Genomic DNA, 25,708 nt, shown 5'->3' on the forward strand with positions numbered 1-25,708 from the left:
AGTACCACAGGGTCCAGTCCATTCTTGTTTATTAGCTCTACCAGACACTCTTTATAATGTAACCTAAAAGTGGGCATAACAGTTTGCGGTTTTTATAAAAGCAAAACCAATGAATTTCCACAACTTTTTCCAGATGCTTGCGATTAGGTGTAATGACTCAGACATGTCGGGCAGATCCATTTGCAACAATGTTTTAATGGGCAGACTTCAAGGAAACTGAAAACACTACTCATCAGAGAGTAAACACAAGGTAAATGTCCAGTCTGATGCCCAGGGAAGGATTCAACTCAGGGACACGGGTCTGGCTGGATCCGAGATCGGCAGCAGGCGACAGAGAGGTGTGAGACAGGCTTGGTTCGGGGCAGGCGCGAGATATCAGAGTCCAGAAGCGGGCACGGGTCGTTAGGCAGGCTGCAGGCAGACAGAAAGGTTAGTAACAGGCTGGGATCGGAACAATTGTGTAACTTTGAGAACGCTCAGACATGCAACATGGGGTGAAACAATACTGCGACTGGATGCAGAGTTAACGAGGCAGATATAGTCTCAGGGCGAGAGTTTTAATCTGCGGACAGCTGGGAGCAATCAAAGCTTAATGATCAATGCTGTGCTGAAGCATGAGGCACTTAGTATTCAGGGGAGAGAGAGCGAGAGTGCGTGGAGTTGGCAGAGCTGGGTGCCGTAACAGAGCCCCCCTTCTGCGAGCGTCTCCTGGCGCGAGAGAACTGATGACGGCGAGGTCTGCCACGAGGTCGAGGAGCAGGTCTATCAGGATGATTGCGGTGGAAGTCTTGAGTGAGGGACGGGTCTAGTATATCCCTGGCATTGACCCAGGAACGTTCCTCTGGTCCAAAGCCCTCCCAATCCACGAGGTATTGAAGATGCCCGCCGCGACGTCTAGAGTCCAGCAGACGATGCACTTGGTAGGTCTCCTCGCCCTCTACCAGGATAGGTCGGGTGGCCGTCTCCTCGGAGTCCTCTCTGCGCCCTACAGCTTGGGCGGAGGCTGGTTTGAGCAGGGAGACGTGGAACGTGGGTGAGACACGCATGTGTCTGGGCAGGTCAAGACGAAATGACACAGGAGTGATTTCACGGATGATCTGGAATGGGCCCAAGAATCTCGGACTTAGCTTTTTGCAGGGCAGCCGGAGGCGTAGGTCTCGGGTGGATAGCCACACCCATTGGCCGGGTTGGTAGACAGGTCCTGCCCTGCGGTGCCTGTCTGCCCTCTCCTTGCTGCGTCTTATCGCGCGCTGGAGGTGAGTGTGGGCCAAGTTCCAGGTCCTCTCGCTCGCCGGAGCCAATCATCCACGGCGGGGACACTGGTGGGCTCACCTGACCAGGGGAACAGTGGGGGCTGGAACCCGAGGACGCACTGAAAGGGAGTCATCCCGGTAGAGTGCTTGCGGATGGAGTTCTGGGCATATTCGGCCCACATCAAGAAGCGATGCCAATCCCCTTGCTGACGATGGCAGTAGGAGCGGAGGAAGCGGGAAATCTCCTGGTTGAGGCGCTCCACCTGTCCGTTGGCCTGGGGGTGGTACCCGATGTGAGACTCACGTTGATCTGTAGTCTCCCACAGAAGGCATTCCAAACGCGGGAAGTGAACTGGGGTCCCCTGTCAGACACAATGTCCTCTGGTAACCCGTGAGAACCGAAAGACATAGTTACACAGATGTTCCGCCGTCTGCAGAGCGGTGGGTAGCCTGGGGAGCGGGATGAGCCGGCATGCCTTAGAGAAGCGGTCGATGACGGTGAGGATGGTAGTGTAGCCCTCAGAGGGAGGCAGATCAGTGATGAAGTCCACCGCGATGTGGGACCAAGGCCGCTGGGGAACGGGCAGGGGTTGAAGGAGGCCCGCGGGTAGCAGCCGAGAGGACTTCTGGGTGTTACAGACTCTACAAAGGCGAATGAATTCGCTCGTGTCTCGAGTGAGCGTGGGCCACCAGTACCGGTTCTGAAGGAGCTGGGTCGTTGCCGTGATTCCGGGGTGCCCGGAACAGGAGAGGGCATGCACGTGGTTCATCACCCTGTCACGGAGGGTTTCTGGTACAAAGATCCTCCCAGGGGGGCAGCCCGGGGGAATTTCGAGGTCAGCGTTGGCCTGAGCGCATTCGGTCTCGAGGTCCCATTGGACTGGTCCGAGGATGAGAGCTGGGTTGATAATGGGTTCTGGGGTCAGGACCTCTGTTTCGGAGTCGAACAGGCGAGACAGGGAATCAGCCTTGGTGTTCTTCGAACCGGGCGGTAACTCACTGTGAAGTGGAACCGGAAAAGAAAAGAGACCATCGGGCTTGGCGTGCGTTCAGTCTCTTGGCTGTACGCAGATACTCCAGATTCTTGTGATCTGTATACACAGAGAATGAGTGAGTCGCTCCCTCAAGCCAATGGCGCCACTCCTCAGCAGCGGACTTCATGGCCAGCAATTCCACGGTCCCCAACGTCATAGTTCCTCTCTGCTGAGCTCAACTTCCTGGAGTAGAAGGCGAGGGATATAGCTTGGGAGGGTCGTCTTGACGCTGGGAGAGTACCGCTCCTAGCCCGGTGTTCGAGCGTCCACCTCCACCACGAAGGGTAGCTCAGGGTTAGGATGACGCAGAATGGGGGCAGAAGTGAAGCTGTTCTTGAGCTGCTTAAAAGCCCTGGAGGCGGCCTCATTCCAAGCTAGCCCTCTCGTGCCCTTCCGAACCAGAGCTGTTAACGGGCTGCTACGGAGCTGAAGCCTCTGATGAAGCGGTGATAGAAATTGGCGAAGCCTAGGAAGCGTTGCAACCCCTTTAGGGTTGAGGGTTGGGGCCAGTCTACGACCGCTCGCACCTTATTCTCATCCATGGCCACGCCCTCCGGGCGGATGACGTACCCTAGAAAGGTGGTCGAGGTCTGATGGAAGTCACACTTCTCTATCTTGGCGTAGAGCTGGAACCGAAGGAGCCTCTGAAGTACAGCGCGGACATGCTGGATGTGCGCTTCAAGGGTGTCAGAATAAATCAAGATGTCGTCTATGTAGACGATTACATTTTGGTGGAGCAGGTCACGGAGGACGTCGTTGACGAAGGATTGGAAGACGGCAGGGCTGTTAGAAAGGCCGAACGGCATGACGAGATATTCATAGTGCCCAGTGCTCGTGGAGAAGGCCGTCTTCCACTCGTCCCCCTCTCGGATTCGAACCAGGTTATAGGCGGAGCGCAGGTCTAGCTTGGTGTAATATCTGGCCGTGCGAAGAAGCTCTAGAGCGGCCGGTACCAGCGGTAGTGGGTAACGAAACTTAATGGTACATTCGTTCAGGGCTCTGTAGTCGATGCAGGGTCGCAGTCCTCCATCTTTTTTCTTGACGAAGAAGAACCCGGCTGACAGAGGAGAAGTGGAGGGACGGATGAACCCCTTTGCGAGCTCCTCCTCCACGTATTTTCGCATGGCCTCGGTCTCAGGTTGGGACAGTGAGAAGATGCGGCCTCTGGGTGGTGTGTTATTGGGGACGAGGTCTATGGCGCAGTCGTATTCCCGATGGGGCGGTAGCTTGGTGGCTTTGATCTTGCTGAAGGCCTCGGCTAGATCGTGGTATACTGGTGGGTAGGCGAGATAGCACGGCGTCGTCTCGGGGTTCGGTAATGCGGTGGACTTTTAAGGGGTTGACGACAGACAGACACCTCGAAAAGCATCTCTCTCCCAGCTGATTATCTGCCCGGTCGTCCACTCCAGCTGAGGATTGTGCTTCCTTAGCCAGGGTAAGCCCAGGATGACCGGAGTGTGGGGAGCTTGGAGAACGTAGAATTGGACCTCCTCATGATGGAGCTGACCGGTACGCATGCGCAGCGTCTGGGTCATGTGCGTGATCGCCCTGTGCCGAGTGGGCGTCCGTCGACAGCCTCTACGGACAGCGGAGGTGTGCAAGGAATGAGGGCTACCTCGTGAACCTGGGCAAAAACTTTAGACATGAAATTACCGGCTGCCCCGGAGTCCACTAGGGCGACGGCATTGACAGCTTGCCCCTTTATGGTGAATTCCAGAGGCACCGATACACAGGTGAGAGGATTTAAACAGTCAAGGGTTAGACTCACCGTGGTTCTGTCCTTGTGTGCAGGTCGCAGAGGGCAGTGTAGACGGAAATGACCGGAACCCCCGCAGTATAGACACAGGTTCAGGGATCGACGGCGCTCCCTCTCCTCCTCGGAGATGTGTGAGGCGTTGATCTGCATAGGCTCATAGGTCTCAGCTGACCAGTTAGAAGCACGTGGTGCGGGGCTGACGCGCATGGCGCTCGTGGGACGGAGACTGGGACGTCGTGAGCGCATCAGGTTGTCCAGCTGGATGGTGAGATGAATAAACTGATCCAAATCCTTTCCCTCGTCGCGACAGGCCAGCTCCGCTTGCAAATCGTGTCGGAGACCCCTTCGGAAGACCACCTTGAGAGCGTTCTCTGTCCAACTGGTTTGGGCTGCCAGCGTCCGAAATTTGAGAGCGTACTCTGAGGCGGACAATCTCCCCTGTGAGAGTTCCAAGAGCAGATCCTCGGCTCCCTTCCCCTCCTTAGCATGCTCGAACACCGCTTGGAACCGTTCCAGAAATTCTCCGTAAGAAGAGAAGGCGGAGCCATCTGGTTTCCAGACCGCGGTGATCCATTCCAACGCGCGCCCGGTGAGGAGCGTGCACACGAAGGCGATTTTGCTGGCATCTGTGGCGTGCAAGGCTGTCTGCTGGGCGAGATACAAAGAGCATTGAAGAATAAAGCCTCTGCATTTACCTGGGTCACCCTCATACCTCTCAGGGCGCGCGAGGTGCGGGGTTGAGCTCGCAGTGTGCGGCTGGTCTAGCGAGAGAGGCGGCGCGGTGAATGTTGGAGCGGCCGTGGGTGCCGCGATGGGCGTTTGCAGGGCTCGTACCGCTGTGATCAATTCCTCCGTGAGCGTGGTCAGGCGGGATAACTGATGGTGATGAGCGGCCAGCTGGGAGGCTTGGTTGGTGACAGCGGCCGACAAAGCAGTCATTGTCGCTGGATCCTCGTTTGGCGAAGTATTCTGTAATGACTCAGACATGTCGGGCAGATCCATTTGCAACAATGTTTTAATGGGCAGACTTCAAGGAAACTGAAAACACTACTCATCAGAGAGTAAACACAAGGTAAATGTCCAGTCTGATGCCCAGGGAAGGATTCAACTCAGGGACACGGGTCTGGCTGGATCCGAGATCGGCAGCAGACGACAGAGAGGTGTGAGACAGGCTTGGTTCGGGGCAGGCGGCGAGATATCAGAGTCCAGAAACGGGCACGGGTCGTTAGGCAGGCTGCAGGCAGACAGAAAGGTTAGTAACAGGCTGGGATCGGAACAATTGTGTAACTTTGAGAACGCTCAGACATGCAACATGGGGTGAAACAATACTTCGCACTGGATGCAGAGTTAACGAGGCAGATATAGTCTCAGGGCGAGAGTTTTAATGCGGGACAGCTGGGAGCAATCAAAGCTTAATGATCAATGCTGTGCTGAAGCATGAGGCACTTAGTATTCAGGGGAGAGAGAGCGAGAGTGCGTGGAGTTGGCAGAGCTGGGTGCCGTAACATTAGGCATGTGACGGTCTCACATTTTCACATCATGATAATTGGTGAAGCTTTTTCAAGTTATATGTTTATAACTGTATTGAATTACATTACAAATACTGGTTGAAAGATAAACAAACTTTATTGTTCTCTTAATACAAGTTTATTTACTTTTTTCAAATCCAAACTGACCTTTTAAATTAACAGATCACAAAAAAACTTTGAAACTTACTGAACATTAAAAAAACCCAAATTGAACATTTAAATAATTACATAAGAAATGTAAATAATATACAATAAAACAGATGCAAACGTTACTGTGTAGTTAGCAGAGTTTTAGCTAAATACTCTGCAAATGGCAACAACAGTTCACTTTTGGTTTATCGTCTTAGTGTCACTTAGCTAGTTGTCTCTTAGAGTCTCTGTTTTCAAAAACATTTTGAAAAAACTAGCGGATCTATCACAAGTTAAATTTATATTGCTGAATTGCATGGTATGATTACCAAAGGAAACCATCTTCAAAGAACAATCTCTCTGCATTTTTCCAACTCAATCCAAGTAGAGGGCGGATAAAGTGTCTGCTGCATTCCTACTTCAGCCTTGCTTCTAGTCCACATTGGTTTTGTTTACATCAGAGTGCTCATGTGTCATTTAACATGGTTCCCACTCTTTCCAGGGCACAGTTTTCCAGGACATTTCCAAGATTCCATTTTATCTGCCCAACAAGTGTAATATTTAAGCAAAAACAGATTCGTCCATTTAAATCAAGCTTTCATTTTGGCGTTTCTGTGTTTTTGATGGTAGTTTCTCAAATGGTTTGACCATCATTGTTGTCTAAGGTTTATACCTCAAATGTTTTAGGGGTTAACACAACAACAATGTTGAAAAGAAAATATCTTTTTTTAGCTATATCAATATTTCAACTATTTCGCAGGATTAATGCAGAGATGACAGCAGATGAGCAGAGAAAATATGTCACAGGAATTCATTCATGACAGCCGTTGACATTGTTTCACAATGTGTAGCTGCCGGCAGTGATAAAATGACCCAGTGAATGTAAGTTATATTTATATAGTGCTTTTCTGACACTACACTCAAAGTGCTTTAGATATGGAACAGGGACTCTCCTCACCCACCATCAGGTTGGTGAGAAAAAACTATTTTTTGTATTTGACACCTATTCACTTTCAATTTCACATTATTCTTATATTTTTTTTATACATGTAACAAAAACCTTGTTAGCAACACAGTCAAACAGATCTATTATACTAAAATATTGTCCAGGACAAATAATTATTTTCCAGAACATTTAGGTAATTTTCTAATTTTCCACGACTTGCAAAATTCCAGGTTTTCCAGGATGCGTGGGAACCCTATTCATGCCGCATACATGCAGTTTTGTGAATCTTGATTCGTTAATGGAAAAACAAAACTACTGTGCAATCTTAAACAATTTGGCTAAAAGGTTATCTAGAATTATTTATGGTATTTTGAAGTGCCCACTATAACAATATTGTCCATGTTAATTAACGTAATATTACAGAATATCGTCACATGCCTACTTGTGATTACTGAATAAAGATTTGCAATATACATTTTATATAGATTGCACTCACAAAGAGCAATTTCTAGAAAATGTGATATTTTAGAATAGAGCATAACTAGAAAAACTTAAATCTCCATTACTTTTTTAACGTTATTAATTTTCATGGGTTTTTCAGGCCTGGAAATCATGATTTTAAGATTTAAAATTCACTGATATTTTCAGTTTGATCAGAGTTTTGACACCAGGGACTTTAAGTAAGTGTTCCTTACATGCAGTAATCACTGTATTCGGGGAAAGCTAGTGTAACACAGTTCAAGGACGGGACAGACACAAACGTCAACTTAAGGGGTGAGTTTATTTTTCTTTGTTTGATAACGTGCAATGTTCGCTTTCTGGGTCGGGTTCTCTCTCTCGTGCTCTGTCACTCCTGCCCTTTTTATGCCGCTCTCCTCATGTTACTGAAATTAGAGACAGGTGTTAGTCATCATTTAGCTCAGGTGTGAGCTCTTACCGCTTTCTCTCGGACGGGCGCTTGACCACGCCCGCTGCCACATACCCCACCGCCGACTCAGGCCGGGCGTCATCCGCCTGCCTACCACTCCCCCATTTCTGGAGAGGAAGTCAGCGGCAGCCATCTGCACCCCGGCCTGTGGACCACCTTAAATTTAAAGGGCTGGAGAGCCAGATACCAACGGGTGATCCGGGCGCTAGTATCCTTCATGCGGTGGAGCCACTGGAGTGGGGCGTGATCCGAGCAGAGGGTGAAGGCCCGCCCCAGCAGGTAGTATCGGAGGGTGAGGACCGCCCACTTGATGGCCAGACACTCCTTCTCACGGTGCTGTACTTAGTCTCCCTCAAGGAGAGTTTCCGGCTAATGTACAGCACCGGCGCTCTCTCCTCCACCACTCTGCAGAGTACGGCCCCCAGCCCTCTGTCTGAAGCGTCCGCCTGTAAAACAAAAGGGAGAGAGAAGTCAGGTGCATGCAAAAGCGGCCCCCCACAAAGTGCAGCTTTAATCTGTATAAACGCCTGTTGGCACTGCTCCGACCATTGGACCGGATCTGGAGCCCCCTTTTTAGTAAGGTCAGTCAGCGGGCTGGTGACGTCCGAATAATTAGGCACAAATCTTCTATAATAGCCAGCCAGCCCCAGGAACTGCCTCACCCCCTTTTTGGTCTTGGGTCTAGGGCAAGTCGCAATCGCCGCGGTCTTGTCAATTTGGGGTCGCACCTGGCCATGACCCAAGTGGAACCCCAGATACCGTACCTCCACACGCTCAACCGCAAGATTTTTTGGGTTTGCCGTGAGCCTCGCCTCGCCGCAGCGATCTCAGGACGGCCCTCAGATGTTGCATGTGCCGCTGCCAATCATTGCTATAAATGATGATATCATCTAGATAAGCAGCGGCGTAAGCAGTATGCGGTCTGAGGATCCTATCCATGAGGCGCTGAAACGTGGCTGGTGCCCCGAACAAACCGAAAGGAAGCGCCACGAATTGGTGTAATCCGAACGGCGTGGTGAAGGCCGTCTTTTCACGGGATATTGGTGTCAAGGGATCTGCCAATAACCCTTCGTTAGATCCAAGGTCGAATAAAACCGAGCAGAACCTAACCGATCGAGCAGTTCATCAACACGGGCATTGGGTACGCGTCAAATTTAGACACCGCGATTGACTTTTCTATAATCCACACAGAAACGGACAGACCCGTCGCTCTTGGGAACAAGGACGACCGGACTGGACCAATCGCTGTGAGATTCTTCTATTACTCCCATGTCCAGCATCGCGTCCAATTCTTCCCAAACTATTTTTTTTATGTTCGGGCAAGCGATAAGGGCGGCAACGCACCACTCACGCCCGCTCGGTCTCGATGTGGTGTTGTATGATGTCTGTACGGCCCGGTAGAGGAGAGAACACGCCCGCAAACTCCTTTTGCAGTTCGAAACCTCTGCGAAGTTGGCGTGGTGAGAGGTGGTCTCCACACGAACCGGGTGTTAGGATCGCAGGCTTTGTTTACCTCGGTCCGAGCTCCGCCCTCTCCGAACTACCGCTGCTAACGCCACAGAGGCCGCCTCTTCCCTCCACAATTTTAGGAGGTTGAGGTGATATATTTGACGCCACCCTCTATCGGCACGCTTAACTTCATAATCGAGGTCCCCTACTGGTCGTGGTGACCTCAAAGGGTCCTTGCCACTTGGCGAGTAATTTTGAGCTCGATGTTGGGAGTAATACAAGCACTTTATCTCCCGGTGCAAATTCCCGTGAGCTGAGCACCCCTGTCATACAGCCGGCGCTAGTGTTCTTGAGCCTGGAGCAAATTCTCCTGTGTTAATTGCCCCAGTGTATGGAGTTTTGCTCTAAGATCAAGAACGTATTGAATTTCATTTTTGGCATTGGAAGGTCCCTCCTCCCAAGTTTCACGGATGACGCCGAGGACCCGCGTGGGCGCCGTCCGTATAGCAGCTCAAATGGGGAAAATCCCGTGGAGGCTTGCGGAACCTCTCGTACTGCAAATAACAGGGGATCCAGCCACTTATCCCAATTCCTAGCGTCTTCGTGCACGCAATTTACTGAATCATATTTTTTAATGTTTTATTAAATCGTTCCACCAGCCCATCCGCCTGAGGATGGTACACGCTTAGTGCGAATCGACTTAATGCCCAACAATTCGTAAAGTTCGCGAAGTGTTCGTGACATAAATGTAGTGCCTTGATCGGTGAGGATTTCTTTCGAACCCCCACCCGGAGATTATCTTGAAGAGTGCCCCTGCAACACTGCGTGCTGAGATGTTGCTCAGAGGCACTGCTTCCGGATACCGCGTTGCGTAATCCACCAGGACTAACACAAAGCGATGTCCACGTGACGTCCGTTCTAATGGCCCGACGAGGTCCATTCCAATTCTCTCGAAGGGAACCTCGATCAATGGAAGGGGCGCAAAGGCGCTTTTGGGGTGGCCGGTGGGTTTACCAGCTGACATTCGCGCACGCCGCACACCACCTGCGGACGTCGCCGCCAATGCCCGCCAATAGAAACGGGCTATTAGACGGAGAAGTGTTTTCCGCTCCCCAGGTGACCGGCCATAGGATTATAGTGAGCCGCCTGGAAAACCATTTCCGGCGGCTCCGTGGAATCAACAATTGTGTCACCTCCTCCTTTGTTTGAGCCGCCCTGCGCCACTCTATACAACCGATCTTTAATAACTGAAAAATACGGATATGAAATGGCGACACCTGGCCGGAGTTGTTGACCATCGATTACTCTCACTTGGTCAAAGGCGTGTTTAAGGGTTTCATCGCACGACTGCTCCAAGGGGAAGTCCCCTCAGGGAACTCCCTGAGGGAGGGGTGACCCTCGCCCCTTCCCTCGTCACTGGAGCAGCCGAGGACGGCCCCGGCTCCGCCTCCCGCCAAAGCATCGCACATCACACATCTCTTTACTTTCATGCAGGACCCATCCGCACAGACTCCCTCTAATACATTTCTAAAATTTGGCCAATCAGTACCCAAGATTAGCGGATGGGTGAGGCGGAACTAACCGCTGCCTCCACACTATGCTTTTCTCCCCGAATTTAATCGCCAGAGTCACCAAGGGATACTTGTGAACATCCCCATGCACACACCTCACCCTCACTCGCTTAGCTGTGCCCAAAGCCCGGGTTGAACCAAGCGTTGGTGGATGGTGGTCTGATTACAGCCGGTATCCATCAAAGCTTGGTATGTACCCCCTGGATCCTTACCGGGATCCGCACGCTCCAGCCCGACCGGGGCAGCCTGCGGGACATCAGGGACCCGCACCACCGCCCCCACCTCCATCAGCGGACACTGATCCCAGAAGTGGTCCGGGTCCCCGCACCTCCAGCAGACCGGCCCAGGCGCCACGGCCGCACCCGTGCTGGCGGGCACCACCACCTGAGGAGGAGAGCGACTGAAAGATGGGGAAGGGTTGCTCGGGTTCTCCCACGACCGGGAAGCAGGTCGACTGTATCCTCCACGCCTGCGGGGGCAGGAACGGACCTGGGGAGAGAGCAGAGCGAGAGGGAACAGGGGGAAACAGGGAAGACACAGGGGAAGGGAGAGAGAGGGGAGGGCTCATCTGTCCTTGGTATCGCCGCCAGGTGGTCCTCCATGAAGCTGAACAGCTGCCTCCAGCGACGCCGGCGGTGGCACTGGACCCATTCCGCCGTTCTCCTGGGCAGGTTTTGCGTGAATTGCTCCAGTACCACCTGATCGATGACTCCCTCGACGTCGCGGTCCCCCGCGAGCAGCCACCGCCGACAGGCGCCCCGAGCCGTTGAACAAACGCAAACGGGCGGTCGGACTTCTCCATCTTCATGCTCCGGAAGAGCTGGCGATTCTCTTCCGGGCTCCGACCAACCCGCTGCAGGATGGCCCTCTTTAGGTTGGAGTAAGCCAGGAGGCTCGTCGTTGGCAGTTGTTGCGCCGCGAGCTGTGCTTCCCGGACAGGAGAGGAATTAGGCGGGCTGCCCACTGTTCGGGCGGCCAGCCCCAGATGTCAGCCGTCCTCTCGAACAAGTCGAGGAAGGCCTCGGATCATCTGCCACCCCCATCTTCTGTAACATGGGCGGGGCAGCGTAGCGCTGGTGTCCGGGGTCGCGGCTGATGCTGACGCAGCCTCCTGGCTGAGGAGGCTCGGATAGCGTAGTCGGTCCTCTGCCTGAGCCCGCATGACCTCAAAGAACCGCCGATCTTGATCCTGCCGGAGCTCAAGCAGGGTTTGTTGGTGGCCCTGATGGAGATTAGCTGAGGGACTGGAGGATTTCCGCCAGCTGGGAGGACTCTACGGGCTGACTTGGTTCCATCACAAAAAAAATAGTCCCGGGTTTTGGCACCACTGTAACACAGTTCAAGGACGGGACAGACACAAACGTCAACTTAAGGGGTGAGTTTATTTTTCTTTGTTTGATAACGTGCAATGTTCGCTTTCTGGGTCGGGTTCTCTCTCTCGTGCTCTGTCACTCCTGCCCTTTTTATGCCGCTCTCCTCATGTTACTGAAATTAGAGACAGGTGTTAGTCATCATTTAGCTCAGGTGTGAGCGCCCTTACCGCTTTTCTCTCCCGGACGGGCGCTTGACCACGCCCCCGCTGCCACAGCTAGGCATCTACATGGCTCCTCTTTCACAGCTCCTGTTTCTTGGAACTCCATTACACCACAAATGCCTATAACAGACACATTTAAACACTTAAAAATATCACATGATCTTCTCATACAAGCAAATAACATTCACATTTAGTCATATTTTAAAGCAAAAGTTGAACCTTTTGAGTGTCTCCGTACTGTACTTTTGGGGCAGAAAATTAGCAGATGTGATACTCCATAGTACTGCAAGGATAAATAAAGGTAATTTTACCATAACTGCAGGATATGATGGTGGTAAATGAACACTATTTACCTATTTAATAATATCATAATCTCAACTGTTTAATCGGTAATTTGCACATTGTATTATGTCTTAATATCCCAATTACTTTGGACATTTTGTAATTCTGTAAAAAATATGTGTATTTTGCACACATTTGTATTTTGTGCATTATGTGAATACTGTAAGAGTATATAGTTTATTCTCATTAATTATGTTCTCATACTATATTATATTATGTTCTGTATGCATAAAGGTTTTTAACTCATCATTACACTAGTGTGTATGTTGGAGTGACAATACAGTTATTTGATTTGATTTAGCCAGATCATAGTAGAGTTGACTCTCACCTGCAGCAGGTTTCGTAGTCTTGGGACACTCCAATCTCTCAAATGATATAGGCAGTCTCTGGGGTGATGAGCATGTAAGCCCTTAGCTCCACATTCATTAGAAAAATTACAGGCCTACAGAGACACAATTAATAATAACAGATACTCATTCTTAATAATTGATACAGAGCTCTGTGGTAACTGGTAACTATAATATGACAACAGCTGAGAGAAAAAACTTACAGAGCCCTGTTTGAATGGCTGACTGCATCCTCCGCAGAATTCGTGCATTTAAAATGCAAACAGCCTCCTCTAGCCATGAAGAAGCGAAATTTGCATTTTGGACAGTCTGAAAGGGGCATGTAGAATGTTACAGAGGACTAACCGTGACCCTTTGCAATAAGACAGATTTTTGTACATGTTTGCCAGGTTTTACCTATTTTGTTCCTGCTGAGGAGCTGCTCCAGTCTTGAATTTTGGTACTCTGGGCTGTTGAGTTGCTCCCACTCTTTGAACCTCTCACAGGAGATCCCTTCATGCTGTGGAGCCCACTAGAAAACAAGCATCCAGATGCAGAACATCCATCAATATGAGGTCACGAGTACTATCAAAGTGCTTGGTGAATGTGAGCATTTCAGAATACTCCAGGGTTCCCACACCTTTTGACCAATAAATTTACATGATTTTTCCATTAATTTTCCAGTCGTTTGTGATAGCTGGATAAGAGTGATTCTCACACAACCTGTCAAGAAAATGTTGTGGTTCCATTTTACCCCCAAATCAAAGGAAACAATTAAGATATTAATTATTGCATAAAGATGATGAAGCCTATTTTTAGGCCATTAAGATTTTATACATAGTGAAATTACACTCACCGAACACTTTATTAGGTACACTTGTACACCTACTTTTTCATGCAATTATCTAATCAGTCAATCATGTGGCAGCAGTGTTGCACAAAATCATGCAGATATAGGTCAGGAGCTTCAGTTAATGTTCATATCAACCATAAGAATGGGGGAGAAATCTCAGTGATTTCGACAGTGGCATGATTATTGTTGGCAGATGGACAGGTTTGAGTATTTCTGTATCTGTTGATCTCCTGGGATTTTCACATACACCAATCTCTAGAATTTACACAGAATGGTTCCAAAAACAAAAAACATTGAAAACGTTGTATCTTGAGGCAGATGGGCTACAACAGCAGAAAACCATGTCGGGTTCCACTTCTGTCAACCAAGAACAGAAAACTGAGGCTGCAGTGGGTACAGGCTCACCAAAACTGGAAAGTTAAAAACTGTAAAAACATAGACTGGTCTGATGAATCTCGATTTCTGCTGAGGTACACAGATGGTAGGCCCATTGCAGCCTCAGCTTCAGCTAACGTAGCCTTTCTGTCTGCTTGAACCAGTCTGGCCATTCTCCGTTGACCTCTCTAATCAACAAGGCATTTCCGTCTGCAGAACTGCCACTCACTGGATGTTTTTTGTTTTTGGCACCATTCTGAGTAAACTCTTTAAAAAAAAAAGATTTTATCCCCTTTTCTTCCCAATTTGTCATGCCCAATTTCCAATGAAATTCCTTGTGGCGGCATAGTCACTCGCCTTGATCTGGAAGGTGGAAGATGAATCTCAGTTGCCTCCGTTTGTGAGTCAGCCCATGCATTTTATCACGTGGCTTGCTGAGTGCGTTACTGCAGAGGCCTAGCACGTATGGAGACTCATGCTATTCACTGCCCCACCAAGAGCGAGAACAACAATATAGCGATATTGGAAGGTAACCCAAGTGACTTTACTTACTCTAGCCACTGGTACACTCAAACAATAAAAACATAGATAAACCTACTATGCAAGTGACATCAAATAAAAGAGTTAGGTCATAGGTAATCCAAAAGTAATCAGATTAAATTACCTAAACAAATGTTGCAAGAGATTACATTACTGATTGCAATTTTAGACATAGTAATAATTATGCATGGTTAGGTAAATAAACTTATCAAATTTTAATAGCATCCAACTAAACTCTATGGTAATTTGGCACTAATATGGCACTTAGTAGAATCTAGACAAATTATGTAGGTACCAACATGGACAGGTTGCATGACATCCTCAAAAACCTGAACAAAACTATGAATGGTATATATATACAGTAATATAGCCAAAACTTTAAAACCACCTGCCTAATATTGTGTAGGTGCCGCCAAAAAAGCGCCAACCCACATCTCAGATTAGCATACTGAGATGATATTCTTCTCACCACAACTGTATAGAGCAGTTATCTGAGTTACCATAGACGGATGGTAGGCCCATTGCAGCCTCAGCTTCAGCTAACGTAGCCTTTCTGTCTGCTTGAACCAGTCTGGCCATTCTCTGTTGACCTTTCTCATCAACAAGGCATTTCCATCCACAGAACTGGCGCTCACTGGATGTTTATAGTTTTTAGCACCATTCGGAGTAAATTCTAGAGACTGTTGTGTATGAAAATCCCAGGAGAATATTTTGTTTTACTATTGATCTTGGTTAAATATGACCAGGACATATTCTTGACAGGTTTCATTAGAATTCATGATAAAGAGGTTGTCTTTCCAAAAAAGTATTTCTAGCATATACATTTTTTTTTTGTTGCCAAGAATAACTAGAACCATATGTATTCACTATAGACATTTCCATGACTTTCACATGACCTTTTAAAATTACACAAAATGTATTGAAATTTCCAGACCTGGATATTACAATTATGAAATTCCCTGATATTTCCAGGTTTTCCATTAACATAGGAACCCTGATAATCTGACTGCAAAATTTGCACATTCAGTGATCTGTGATTTGTAATGGGTTAACCTACAGGCCTTTTGCACTGAAAGCATGTGCTTTTTCCACAGCTGGGGCAGTCCATCCTCAGCTTGTCTGCTTCATGAAGGAGCCCAAAGCAACACTATGAAAGAAACACACCTCTAATAAAATGTAGAAACAGACATAAAATGGTTTTGGGGGAACGAGACGTTGTGTCGACGTAGTGACACTAGGGGTCTCTCTTTTAGAGCCTCAGTTACCTCTTATCTTTGAGAAAAGGCCAATGAGAATTGGCGAACAGAATTTGCATGCCCCATCCCAGGACATACGGGTATAAAAGGAGGGAAGTGTGCATCTGTTTAGACAGGTTTTGAGCCGAGAGTAAAGTTTCGGCCATTTCAGTGGCTAGTACAGTGTTGTGGCAAGAGGGACACAACGTCTCGTTCCCTCCATCAGGGAACGGAGGTTACGACAGTCTCACATCCCTTCTTTCACTCACTCGACATTGTGTGTATGTAGTGAACTAGGGGTCCCTATCTAAATAGGGGGGGGGGGGCACGTAACTAGCATGGGAGCAGGCTGCGCCAGCCGTGTTACATGCAGTACCGCAGAAAATACATCACAGGAGTTTAACGGAATAATCAGTACCTGTGGAGCACCTGTTTCAGTACAGGCAACTCTGAAGTTGGTCTGGCTGAGAACTCCTCTGCTGAATTCGGAGCCAGAGGGCTAGGGAGGAAAGCCATCCAGGGTCCATGACTTCTGGTCTTGAATGGGGGAGTAGAGCGCACGTCTTCGCCTCAGGAGAGGGGAAAGGCGGTATGCGCAAGCGATATACCCGGCCGGCTGTTTCGTATTACCGAATTCTATGTGTTCGCACCTGACAAAACACGGGACGAGGCCGGCTCAACCCGGAGATTGCAAAATCTCGCGAAGGTATTGGGTGTTGCCCAGTCCACTGCTCTGCAGATGTCTGCTAGAGAGGTGCCATTGGAAAGTGCCCACAAGGATGCCACACTCCTTGTAGAGTGTGCTCGAACACGCAAGGGGGCGGGCACGGCCTGGGTCTGGTAGGCCAACACAATGGCATCCACGATCCAGTGGGGAAGTCTCTATTTGGAGACAGCGTTCCTTTTCCGCTGTCCACCAAAGCAGACAAAGAGCTGTTCAGAGCAGCTAAAGCTCTACGTGCGATCCAAATAGGTGGATTCTTGGGAGGCAAACAGATCTACCTGTGCTCTGCCGAATCAACCCCAAATCAGCTGGACCACCTGAGGGTGAAGTCTCCACTCTCCGCTGAGTGTTACCTGCCATGACAGCGCATCCGCTGTGGTGTTGAGGTTGTCCGGGACATGAGTGGCGCGCAGCGACCTCAGCCGCTGCTGACTCCAAAGGAGGAGATGGCGGGCGGGCGGGCGAGTTGCGACATGCGATGAGAGCGCACGCCGACTTGGCAATTTATATACGCTACTGTCGCTGTGTTGTCTGAGCGGATCAATACGTGCTTGCAGCAGATCAGCGGCAGGAATCTGCACATGGCAAGTAATATAGCTAGCAACTCTAGGCAGTTGATGTGCCAACCCTGCCGCAGCCCTATAAAGGAGCCACTCAGCCCTATAAAGGAGCCACCGCACTGAGGTGAAGAGGACGCCGCTGAAGCGGGGCGGGTGCATGGCGAACTGAATCACGTAGCCGAGTCGGATGGTCCTGGCCAGCCACGTGATGGGTTGGAAAGCGTAAGCCACACGTCCAAGCTCTGGGCGAGGGGCACTAAGGGGACAATCATGTGTGATGTACCTGGAGGTGAGGCCTCGCGGCAGGGGGGAGCAGGCGACATGAAGTCAGGGAGCATTGCTTCGTCCCGAGGTATTTGTGCTGAGGAGAAGCTTGAAGCACTTACCTTGCTCCACGTACCGGCCTGGGGCGTGTAGGCGACTGAGGAGGAGGTTCTGCCTAGGGTTTCAACGCTGCAGGGTGATGCCCTAGGTGAGCAGACAGGGTGCGGGATCTTGAGCTGTGGTGGGGCAAAATGTGTTGGTTGGCCTCCGTCTGTTTCTTCACCGCCGAGAACTGCTGGGCGAAGTCCTCAACAGTGCCACCGAATAGGCCGATCTGGGAGATGGGAGTGTTTAGAAAGTCCCGCTTCTCTACCAGATTCAGGTGGTGTTCCTGCACCACGAGGTTGGCCATTGCCTGTCCGAGTTCGGGCGCTGTGACCTTCGTGGCCCGAAGGTCGAGGTCGATCACAGAGCAGAGTTCCTGCAGCACATCAGATCAGGACTACCCAGGTACAGATCTTTTAACACCTTGGTCTGGTGGACTTGCAGGAGGTCCATGGGGTGCAGGGCGGAGGCGGCCTGTTAAGCGGTGCTTTAGGCCTTGGTTGCCAGAGAAGACATCAACCTACAGGCCTTGTAGGAGAGTGATGGTCGATCCCACCAGGTACAGGTGCACAGCAACTGCCTTATCCACCTGGGGGAGCTCCGTGTACCCATGGACCGCCCTGCTGTCAAGGATAGAGAGAGCGGACGAGCGAGGACGTTGGTTTCGGGCAGTGAAAGGTGCCCTCCACGACATCGTCAGCTCATCATGCACCTCCAGGAAGAAAGGAACCCAGGGTGGGCATGTCTGTGAGCGTGCTGAGGAGAGGACGGAGGGTTCAAGTCCAGCCCAACACTCGCGGTGGCCCAGGAAATTATAGCGGACTGCTCGGCATTGGCCTCAGACTGGGCCGGCACACCGGAAGGCCCTATTCCCAGTCGAGTCCTCAGCGTCGGAGTCCGCCAAAACGCTCTCTGATGCAGCGGCAAAACTCTCATCCAGCTCGGGAGCTCCAAAAGAGACATTAGACTGGCCGTAAGGTGAGCCGGTCTCATCTTGGAACCGGATAGGGGCAGACGAGCGTGTTGGGGAACGGGTGGTCCGCAGGGATTTACCTGGTGAAACCGCACCCGTTAAACTCCTGAAATCGCTTCCAGCGCCAGCCGAGCCGGCCCTATAACCATGGGTAGAATGCACGACGTGGGGGGGCAGCTAGAGCGGCTTTCCCACCGAAGAAGGAAAGCTGCGACGCAATGTTACCATGGTCATGTTCTCGCAGCGAGAACATGAACCATCCACAAATGCTGCCTCGGAGTGATCGCTGCCCAGATACGTGAGGCAGCGCCCATGGCCTTCAGAGTGGTAGTGGTAATGAACGCATCCAGGTATGACACAAAGATGGAAGGGCATCTTGAGAAAGATGCATCTTTAAAAAGACTTCAATGTCAATGTGTACTCTTTTTGAGAAATATATACTCTTTTAGAGGGCTGTCGAAGCGGCCAGGGGTGTAGTCTGCACTGGCGTTCGGAAGAAGAGAAAAGCCACTGAAAATGCGCCGAATCTCCAACAGCATATGCTTTATAAAGCAGTGGGTTTACTCAGCTCAATGAAACACAACCGCTCAGCTCCGAAGAAAAAATCTGTCTGAACAGACTGAAAAGAGCTTCCCTCCCTTAATACCTGCATGTCCGGGGGAGGGGCATGCAAATTCTGTTCCCCAATTCTCATAGGTCTTTTCTCAAAGATAAGAGGTAACCAAGGCTCTCAAGAGAGACCCCTGGTGTCACTACATCGACACAACGTCGAGTGAGTGACAGAAGGGGAACCGAGGTTATGTTAAACAGTTGCAAACTTACATGTGCACACCAGCGAAAGTTGGGCATTTCCTGAAGTGCCTGGTCTCTGAGCTTCCTTTGAAAAAGCTCATGGATCTGAGAGTCCAAATAATACCGGATCTACAAATAAAAATAAAAATAAATATATATATATATTTTTAAATGTGTCATTTTTTATCTATTCTACCTAGTTACGTTTAATAAATCCAAATGGGACTCACATACATACAAAATAAACGTTTCTTAATTCAGTATGTCTTTTAAAACAGCGTTTCTCAATTGGTGGGTCACAACCCCCAAATAGTTCCCAGGTCTGTTAGGAACATGGACAGCAAGAAAAAGGCAACACCAAATGCAAATAATAAAATGCAACTATTGTTAACCATCAGTGCTGGTTAGTAATGGATTACATGTAATCTGGATCAGATTCCAAAACTGTAGTATTTGTAATTAGATTGTTGAATTACACACACAGACCTAATACTAGCCACTAGCCTGGTGGCTATAATTACCCTAAAAAATTATTTAAAAAAACATAACTGTGCAATGTAAACTCTGCCTTCTGAAACATAATATCCCTTCTGAAAAAAACAATATCACATAAAATCTAGAGAAACACTTGGAGGTGTGCTTGCATGTTTTCACATTTATACTGCATATCTAACCAACTCCTGACAAACACATACTAATTATTATTTGAATTATCATTCTTTGTGTCAAATAACAATGTGTCCCTATGTCTTTGAAAGAGTTTTGTCCATTAAACGCATCAAAATGCACAAACAAGCGTCATTTCATATTCACAATGTAATCCACACATAAATGCTGAAACGTTGCATTAGTTCAGTAAAGTTAGTTTAAATTTAGCAAATTACTTTTGTAAATCAATGCACATAGTAATAACTTTTGAGGCTATTTTGTAAGGTCAATTCACAAATCTAACTTGGTCTGATCTGTTAGCACACATAGATGTTGTTCGTAATGCTGAAAATGCTGAAGACCATGTTTGTTTAACATGGTCTTCAGCATTTAGCACCCTACCTAATTTGGCTAGTTTCCGCTAAGTGCCAAATTTGTGCCAAATTACCATAGAGTTCGGTCAGTGCACCTGTAAATCATTCTAGAAATTCTCCAATAAGAAATACCTCTTAAATTCAAACATATTTTAGTCTGTCATTGATGTAGGACCAGGAGCTCTATCAGCATTACTGAGGATTACATGCAACTCCCTTCATATTTTTTTACACTATGTAAATACATTTGCGACCATGCTTCTGAATTTGTGGACTTAAGCACCACTCAAACGATAAAACTATAGACAATCCTACTCAAATGCAAGTGACATCAAATAAAACATTTAGGTCAGAGGTAATCCAAAAGTAATCCGGTTAAATTACCTAAAAATATAATCCAAGAGATTATGTTATTGATTGCAATTTTGTATCATGTATTTAGTTATCAGTACCAGATTACAACTCAGAAGTAATCTACCCAGCCCTGGTAACAATATAATTATGCATGGTTAGGACGGCAAAATAAATAAACTTATCAACTTTTAATAGCACCCAACCGAACTCTATGGTAATTTGGTACAAATATGCCACTTAGCGGAAACTAGACAAATTAGGTAGGTGCCAACATGGACAGGTTGCATGCATCCTCAAAAACCTAAACAAAACTATGCATGGTATAGTTTTGGATATTGGTATAGTAGTTGCATATGTATATATATATATATATATATATATATATATATATATATATATATATATATATACACAGTTGAAGTCAGAAGTTTACATACACCTTAGTCAAATACATTTACACTCAGTTTTTCACAATTCCTGACATTTAATCGAAGAAAACATTCCCTGTCTTAGGTCAGTTAGGATCACTACATTATTTTAAGAATGTGAAATGTCAGAATAATAGTAGAGAGAATTATTTATTTCAGTTTTTTTTCACATTCCCAGTGGGTCAGAATTTGGCATACACTGTATTAGTATTTGGTAGCATTGCCTTTAAATTGTTAACTTGGGTCAAACGTTTTAGGTAGCCTTCCACAAGCTTCTCACAATAAGTTGCTGGAATTCTGGCCCATTCCTCCAGACAGAACTGGTGTAACTGAGTAAGGTTTGTAGGCCTCCAAGCTCGCACATGCTTTTTCACTTCTGCCCACAATCAGATTGAGGTCAGGGCTTTGTGATGGCCACTCCAATATCTTGACTTTGTTGTCCTTAAGCCATTTTGTCACATCTTTGGAGATATGCTTGGAGTCATTGTCCATTTAGAAGACCCATTTTCGACCGAGCTTTAACATGTCTTGGCTGATGTCTTGAGATGTTGCTTCAATGTATCCACATAATCTTCCTTCCTCATTTATTTTGTGAAGTGCACCAGTCCCTCCTGCAGCAAAGCACCCCACAACATGATGCTGCCACTCCCATGCTTCACGGTCGGGATGGTGTTCTTCGGCTTGCAAGCCTCACCCTTTTTCCTTCAAACATAACGAAGGTCATTATGGCCAAACAGTAAAAAAAAAATTCATCAGACCAGATGACATTTCTCCAAAACATAAGATCTTTGTCCCCACATGCACTTGAAAACTGTAGTCTGGCTTTTTTATGGTGGTTTTGGAGCAGTGGCTTTCTTGCTGAGCAGCCTTTCACGTTATGACAATATAGAACTTGTTTTACTGTGGATATAGATTATTGTCTACATGTTTCCTCCAGCATCTTCACAAGGTCCTTTGCTGTTGTTCTGGGATTGATTTGCTCTTTTCGCACCAAACTACTTTCATCTCTAGGAGACAGAATACGTCTCCCTCCTGAGCGGTATGATGGCTGCATGGTCCCATAGTATTTATACTTGCATACAATTGTTGTACGTGGTACCTTCAGGCGTTTGTAAATTGCTCCTGAGGATGAACCAGACTTATGGTGGTCCACAATTTTTTTCTGAGGTCTTGACTGATCTTTTGATTTTACTATGATTTCAAGCAAAGAGGCACTGAGTTTGAAGGTAGGACTTAAAATACATCTACAGGCACACCTCCAATTGACTCCAATTAGCCTATTAGAAGCTAATAGCATAAAAACTTTGCATACATTTCTGAAATGTTCCAAGCTGCTTAAAGGCACAGTTAACTTAGTGTATGTAAACTTCTGACCCACTTGAATTGTGATATATCAATTAAAAGTGAAACAATCTGTCTGTAGTTAATTGTTAGAAAATGTACTTGTGTCATGTACAAAGTAGAAGACCTAAACATCTTGCCAAATCTATAGTTTGCAAACATGAAATCTGTGGAGTAGTTAAAAAATGTGTTTTAATGACTTCAACCTAAGTGTATGTAAACTCATAACTTCAACTGTATATATATATATATATATATATATATATATATATATATATATATATATATATATAAATCAACTTAGACTACATTTAATATAGATTCAATTGTAGTAAGTATAAACAATGTTTGTGCCAACCACATTGTGTTTTGTGAGGAAAGCACGAACCTACTAAATTCAAGAGACATTTAGAAACCAAAATGATTATTTTTCCAATTCAACATATGTTATGTACAGTATGTTCTGTTAATACATATTATTGGATCTGTGCAGTTCATGGTAATATTTATACATTTTAATGTTTGATTTGGAGAACATTTGTGTTTACATTAGTGCAATACTGTTGGTACTGTTTTGTATCCAGTGTAATATCTGGTTCCTAAAGCAAAACCAGTTGAGAACCACTATTATAAAAATGCGGCACCTTGGCCTAATACTGATCACAAAAGCTGTGACACATTGAGCAGTGGTGGTTAAGTGAGCAATGAAAATATAATTAATTCAACACCCCCCCCCCAATTCTATCACTTTTTGCTCTCTCTTCTCACCTCTCAAATAGCAAAAGGCCGAAAAACCTGGTTCCACACCTGTGTGTCGAGCAGACTGAAGTATTCCATTGACTCTTCCCTATGGCCCCCTCGTAAATCAGGGAGATTACAGATAGGACACACTGCATGCACTATACACTTCTCCTTGATGACAGAGGAGAAGTATTTCTTAAAACAGCTCACACAGAATGTGCAAGAGCAGTGTGTCATGGTGATCATCTAAAGAGAAAGAAACAGGTTTAACACTAGATTTTATAATTAATATGAATAACTAATATCAAGCTCCATATGTTTAGGTCAAGTACAAAATTCCTTTATTCTCACCCTGTTGAAGGACACTTGCTCCTGGCATATTGGGCAGTCATGGGAGAGATATTTCAGAGCAGATTCAAGGTCCCGGCAAGACTGCACTGCTTCCAGCACATCAGTGGGGCTGAAACGGCACTGCTCCAGACTCAAGATGCTCCGAAACATTTCCACCTTTTCAGCTTGGATACCACCTGGTTTCTGACAGTACGTTCCTTGTGCAGTGCTATCCTGTAAAAAGCAAGTAAAAAAGATATTCTGATTTTGGCCTTCCCTTACCTCTATGTCCTCAAATTTCTTCAGCTGAATAAGAAATTGCTACTCATTAACTGTAATCACCCTGGCAGGCTGTTTCAGAACCTGTGCTGCATCTGGAAAAGAGAAAATTCACGCAAGACAATTTTAAAACAAAGGTGCCAAATAATAGGGCGGATACAAAGATTATTGGTGTTAGGCTGGTCATGTCATTTAAACATGGTGGCCCACATGAGGCGACCAGCTCCATGTAAAATAAAACAGCTTTAAACAGATTCTTATTGCATCTTTTTATCCATACAATGAAAGTGAATGGTGTCTGAGGCTATCATTCTGCCTAACCTTTCTTTTTGTGTTCCATGGAGGAAAGAAAGTCATAAGAGTCTGGAAAATATGCATTTGAACACTGAGGGTGAGCAAATGATGACAGAATGTTTTATTTATGGGTAATTTTATTCTTTGTGCTTTTAGTACCTCTGTATTCTCTGAAGAGGGCCCATGCCTGGTCTGGCTGGGCTGCAGGATAATTGACATCCATAACCTCTCCCCCAGCATGGTGGTTCCTCTGAAAGTAGATGGTAAGCTTGTTTTTCATCTTGCTGGGACAGACCCCCACAGGAAGCCTGTTCACAACCACCTTGTGACAGTTATCCACCAAGGCTGAGTGAACCACTGGGCCACCATCACCATCCTCCCACGGTCCCCCAGCATTGAGGACATCTTTACAAGAGAGATACAAAAAAGTTTGTATTTAATCAGTGGAACATCATTATATTCAATGGTGTGTAATCAGCACCAATAACAATGTTACTATACCGTGGGGTTCAATATACAGTAGACTAATTTTTTTATGAAAGTCTTTGCTTTATCTAAGATATCAAACCAAGTGGCATTTATTTTAGATAAATATTGCACAAACACACTTTTCACGCAAAAGATTTCACAAAAATATTTTTGTTAGGCTTTAAATGATAAAACAACATATACTGTATATTGTTCAGTCGTCTACTAAAAATTACATTGGGACCAGTTGGTTAGAAGAAGTAAATGAAAAAATGGCTAAAGAAAGGGAAGTTAGTTCTGAGTAAAGGTCAAGGATATTTATTTATTCATTTATTTGTTTGCAGATGTTACTTGCTTGATATTGTGTATCTAATGTATTGATATTAAGACATTTAAACACTATTAGATTACTGTGTATGTTGTTTTCAGTGCAGGATAGATTACTTCTTAATTTTAATTGGGTACTGATTACAAATTACATGACACAAATTGAAATCAGTAACATCATTTTGCAGATTACATTTCTGGGGTATTCTAATCCGATTAATTTTGGATTATTCCAATTTAACTCTTTATGCCACTTGCATTTGAGTAGGATAATCTTGTACCATTTTAACATAAAAATACAAATATGAAGGAAAATATATTTGATTCTTTATTGCTAAAAAAAGAGCCTCACAAAATCATGACACTGTTTAAAAGTGCATTAAACCTTACACTGAGAAATCAAGTTAATTTTAAGTGTATAAAACAATTACTGATACGAAAATTAATGAACATAAAAATTAATTTGTGATCATAAAATCAATAACTTGCATATTTAACAGTCATGAGAATGCATGGTCAAATTGTTTGAGTGATGCTGAACGAACAGTATATCATGAGTAGGCTGATTTAGAGTAAAAAATAAATAAAAAAATTATAGTGATCAATAAATGATGATACATTTTCTGCCATTGCAGTATGCCATAAAAAGTAACTGTAGTGTGATTACAAGTATTTTGAAAATATAGTTTAATTTAATTACAAGTTACTTGATTTTCATGATCTGACTGCATAATACATATTACATGTAATCTGTTACTACCCAACACTGGTTGCTATATACCTTTGTCTCTGTTGTCCAGCTGGCACATATTGACTACTCCTTGTAATTGAAGGCTTTTGAACAGGTCATCAATGTCGTTTATGTCAGAGGAACTACTGGCTGAACCTGAAGCAGAGATAATCTCT

The 25,708-nt window shown here is 46.4% G+C and overlaps 1 protein-coding gene across 5 annotated transcripts; it reads right to left on the minus strand.

The window, feature by feature from the left end:
- Nucleotides 1-21: 21 nt before the first annotated feature.
- LOC127649514 (E3 ubiquitin-protein ligase RNF31-like) lies at nucleotides 22-25,692 on the minus strand. 5 transcript variants are annotated; one of them, XM_052134657.1, is made up of 14 exons: nucleotides 25,584-25,692; nucleotides 24,167-24,412; nucleotides 24,035-24,076; nucleotides 23,777-23,808; nucleotides 23,456-23,668; nucleotides 23,171-23,350; nucleotides 19,249-19,347; nucleotides 15,623-15,712; nucleotides 13,215-13,329; nucleotides 13,022-13,127; nucleotides 12,800-12,913; nucleotides 12,349-12,412; nucleotides 12,136-12,249; nucleotides 22-63 (listed from the first exon to the last, which is right to left on the minus strand). In XM_052134657.1, exons 1-11 carry the CDS (start codon nucleotides 25,609-25,611, stop codon nucleotides 12,838-12,840), a joined length of 1,227 nt encoding a protein of 408 aa, XP_051990617.1. In that variant the 5' UTR covers nucleotides 25,612-25,692; the 3' UTR covers nucleotides 22-63; nucleotides 12,136-12,249; nucleotides 12,349-12,412; nucleotides 12,800-12,837. The 5 variants fall into 5 exon arrangements, with proteins under 5 accessions (XP_051990617.1, XP_051990616.1, XP_051990614.1 ...); XM_052134656.1 differs by lacking the exon at nucleotides 22-63 and adding an exon at nucleotides 7,420-7,531; XM_052134654.1 differs by lacking the exon at nucleotides 22-63 and adding an exon at nucleotides 11,900-12,080.
- Between the last annotated feature and the right edge of the window lie 16 nt (nucleotides 25,693-25,708).

The sequence above is a fragment of the Xyrauchen texanus genome, chromosome 9, assembly GCF_025860055.1.
Source record: "Xyrauchen texanus isolate HMW12.3.18 chromosome 9, RBS_HiC_50CHRs, whole genome shotgun sequence".
In the NCBI taxonomy this organism is placed as follows: Eukaryota; Metazoa; Chordata; class Actinopteri; order Cypriniformes; family Catostomidae; genus Xyrauchen; species Xyrauchen texanus.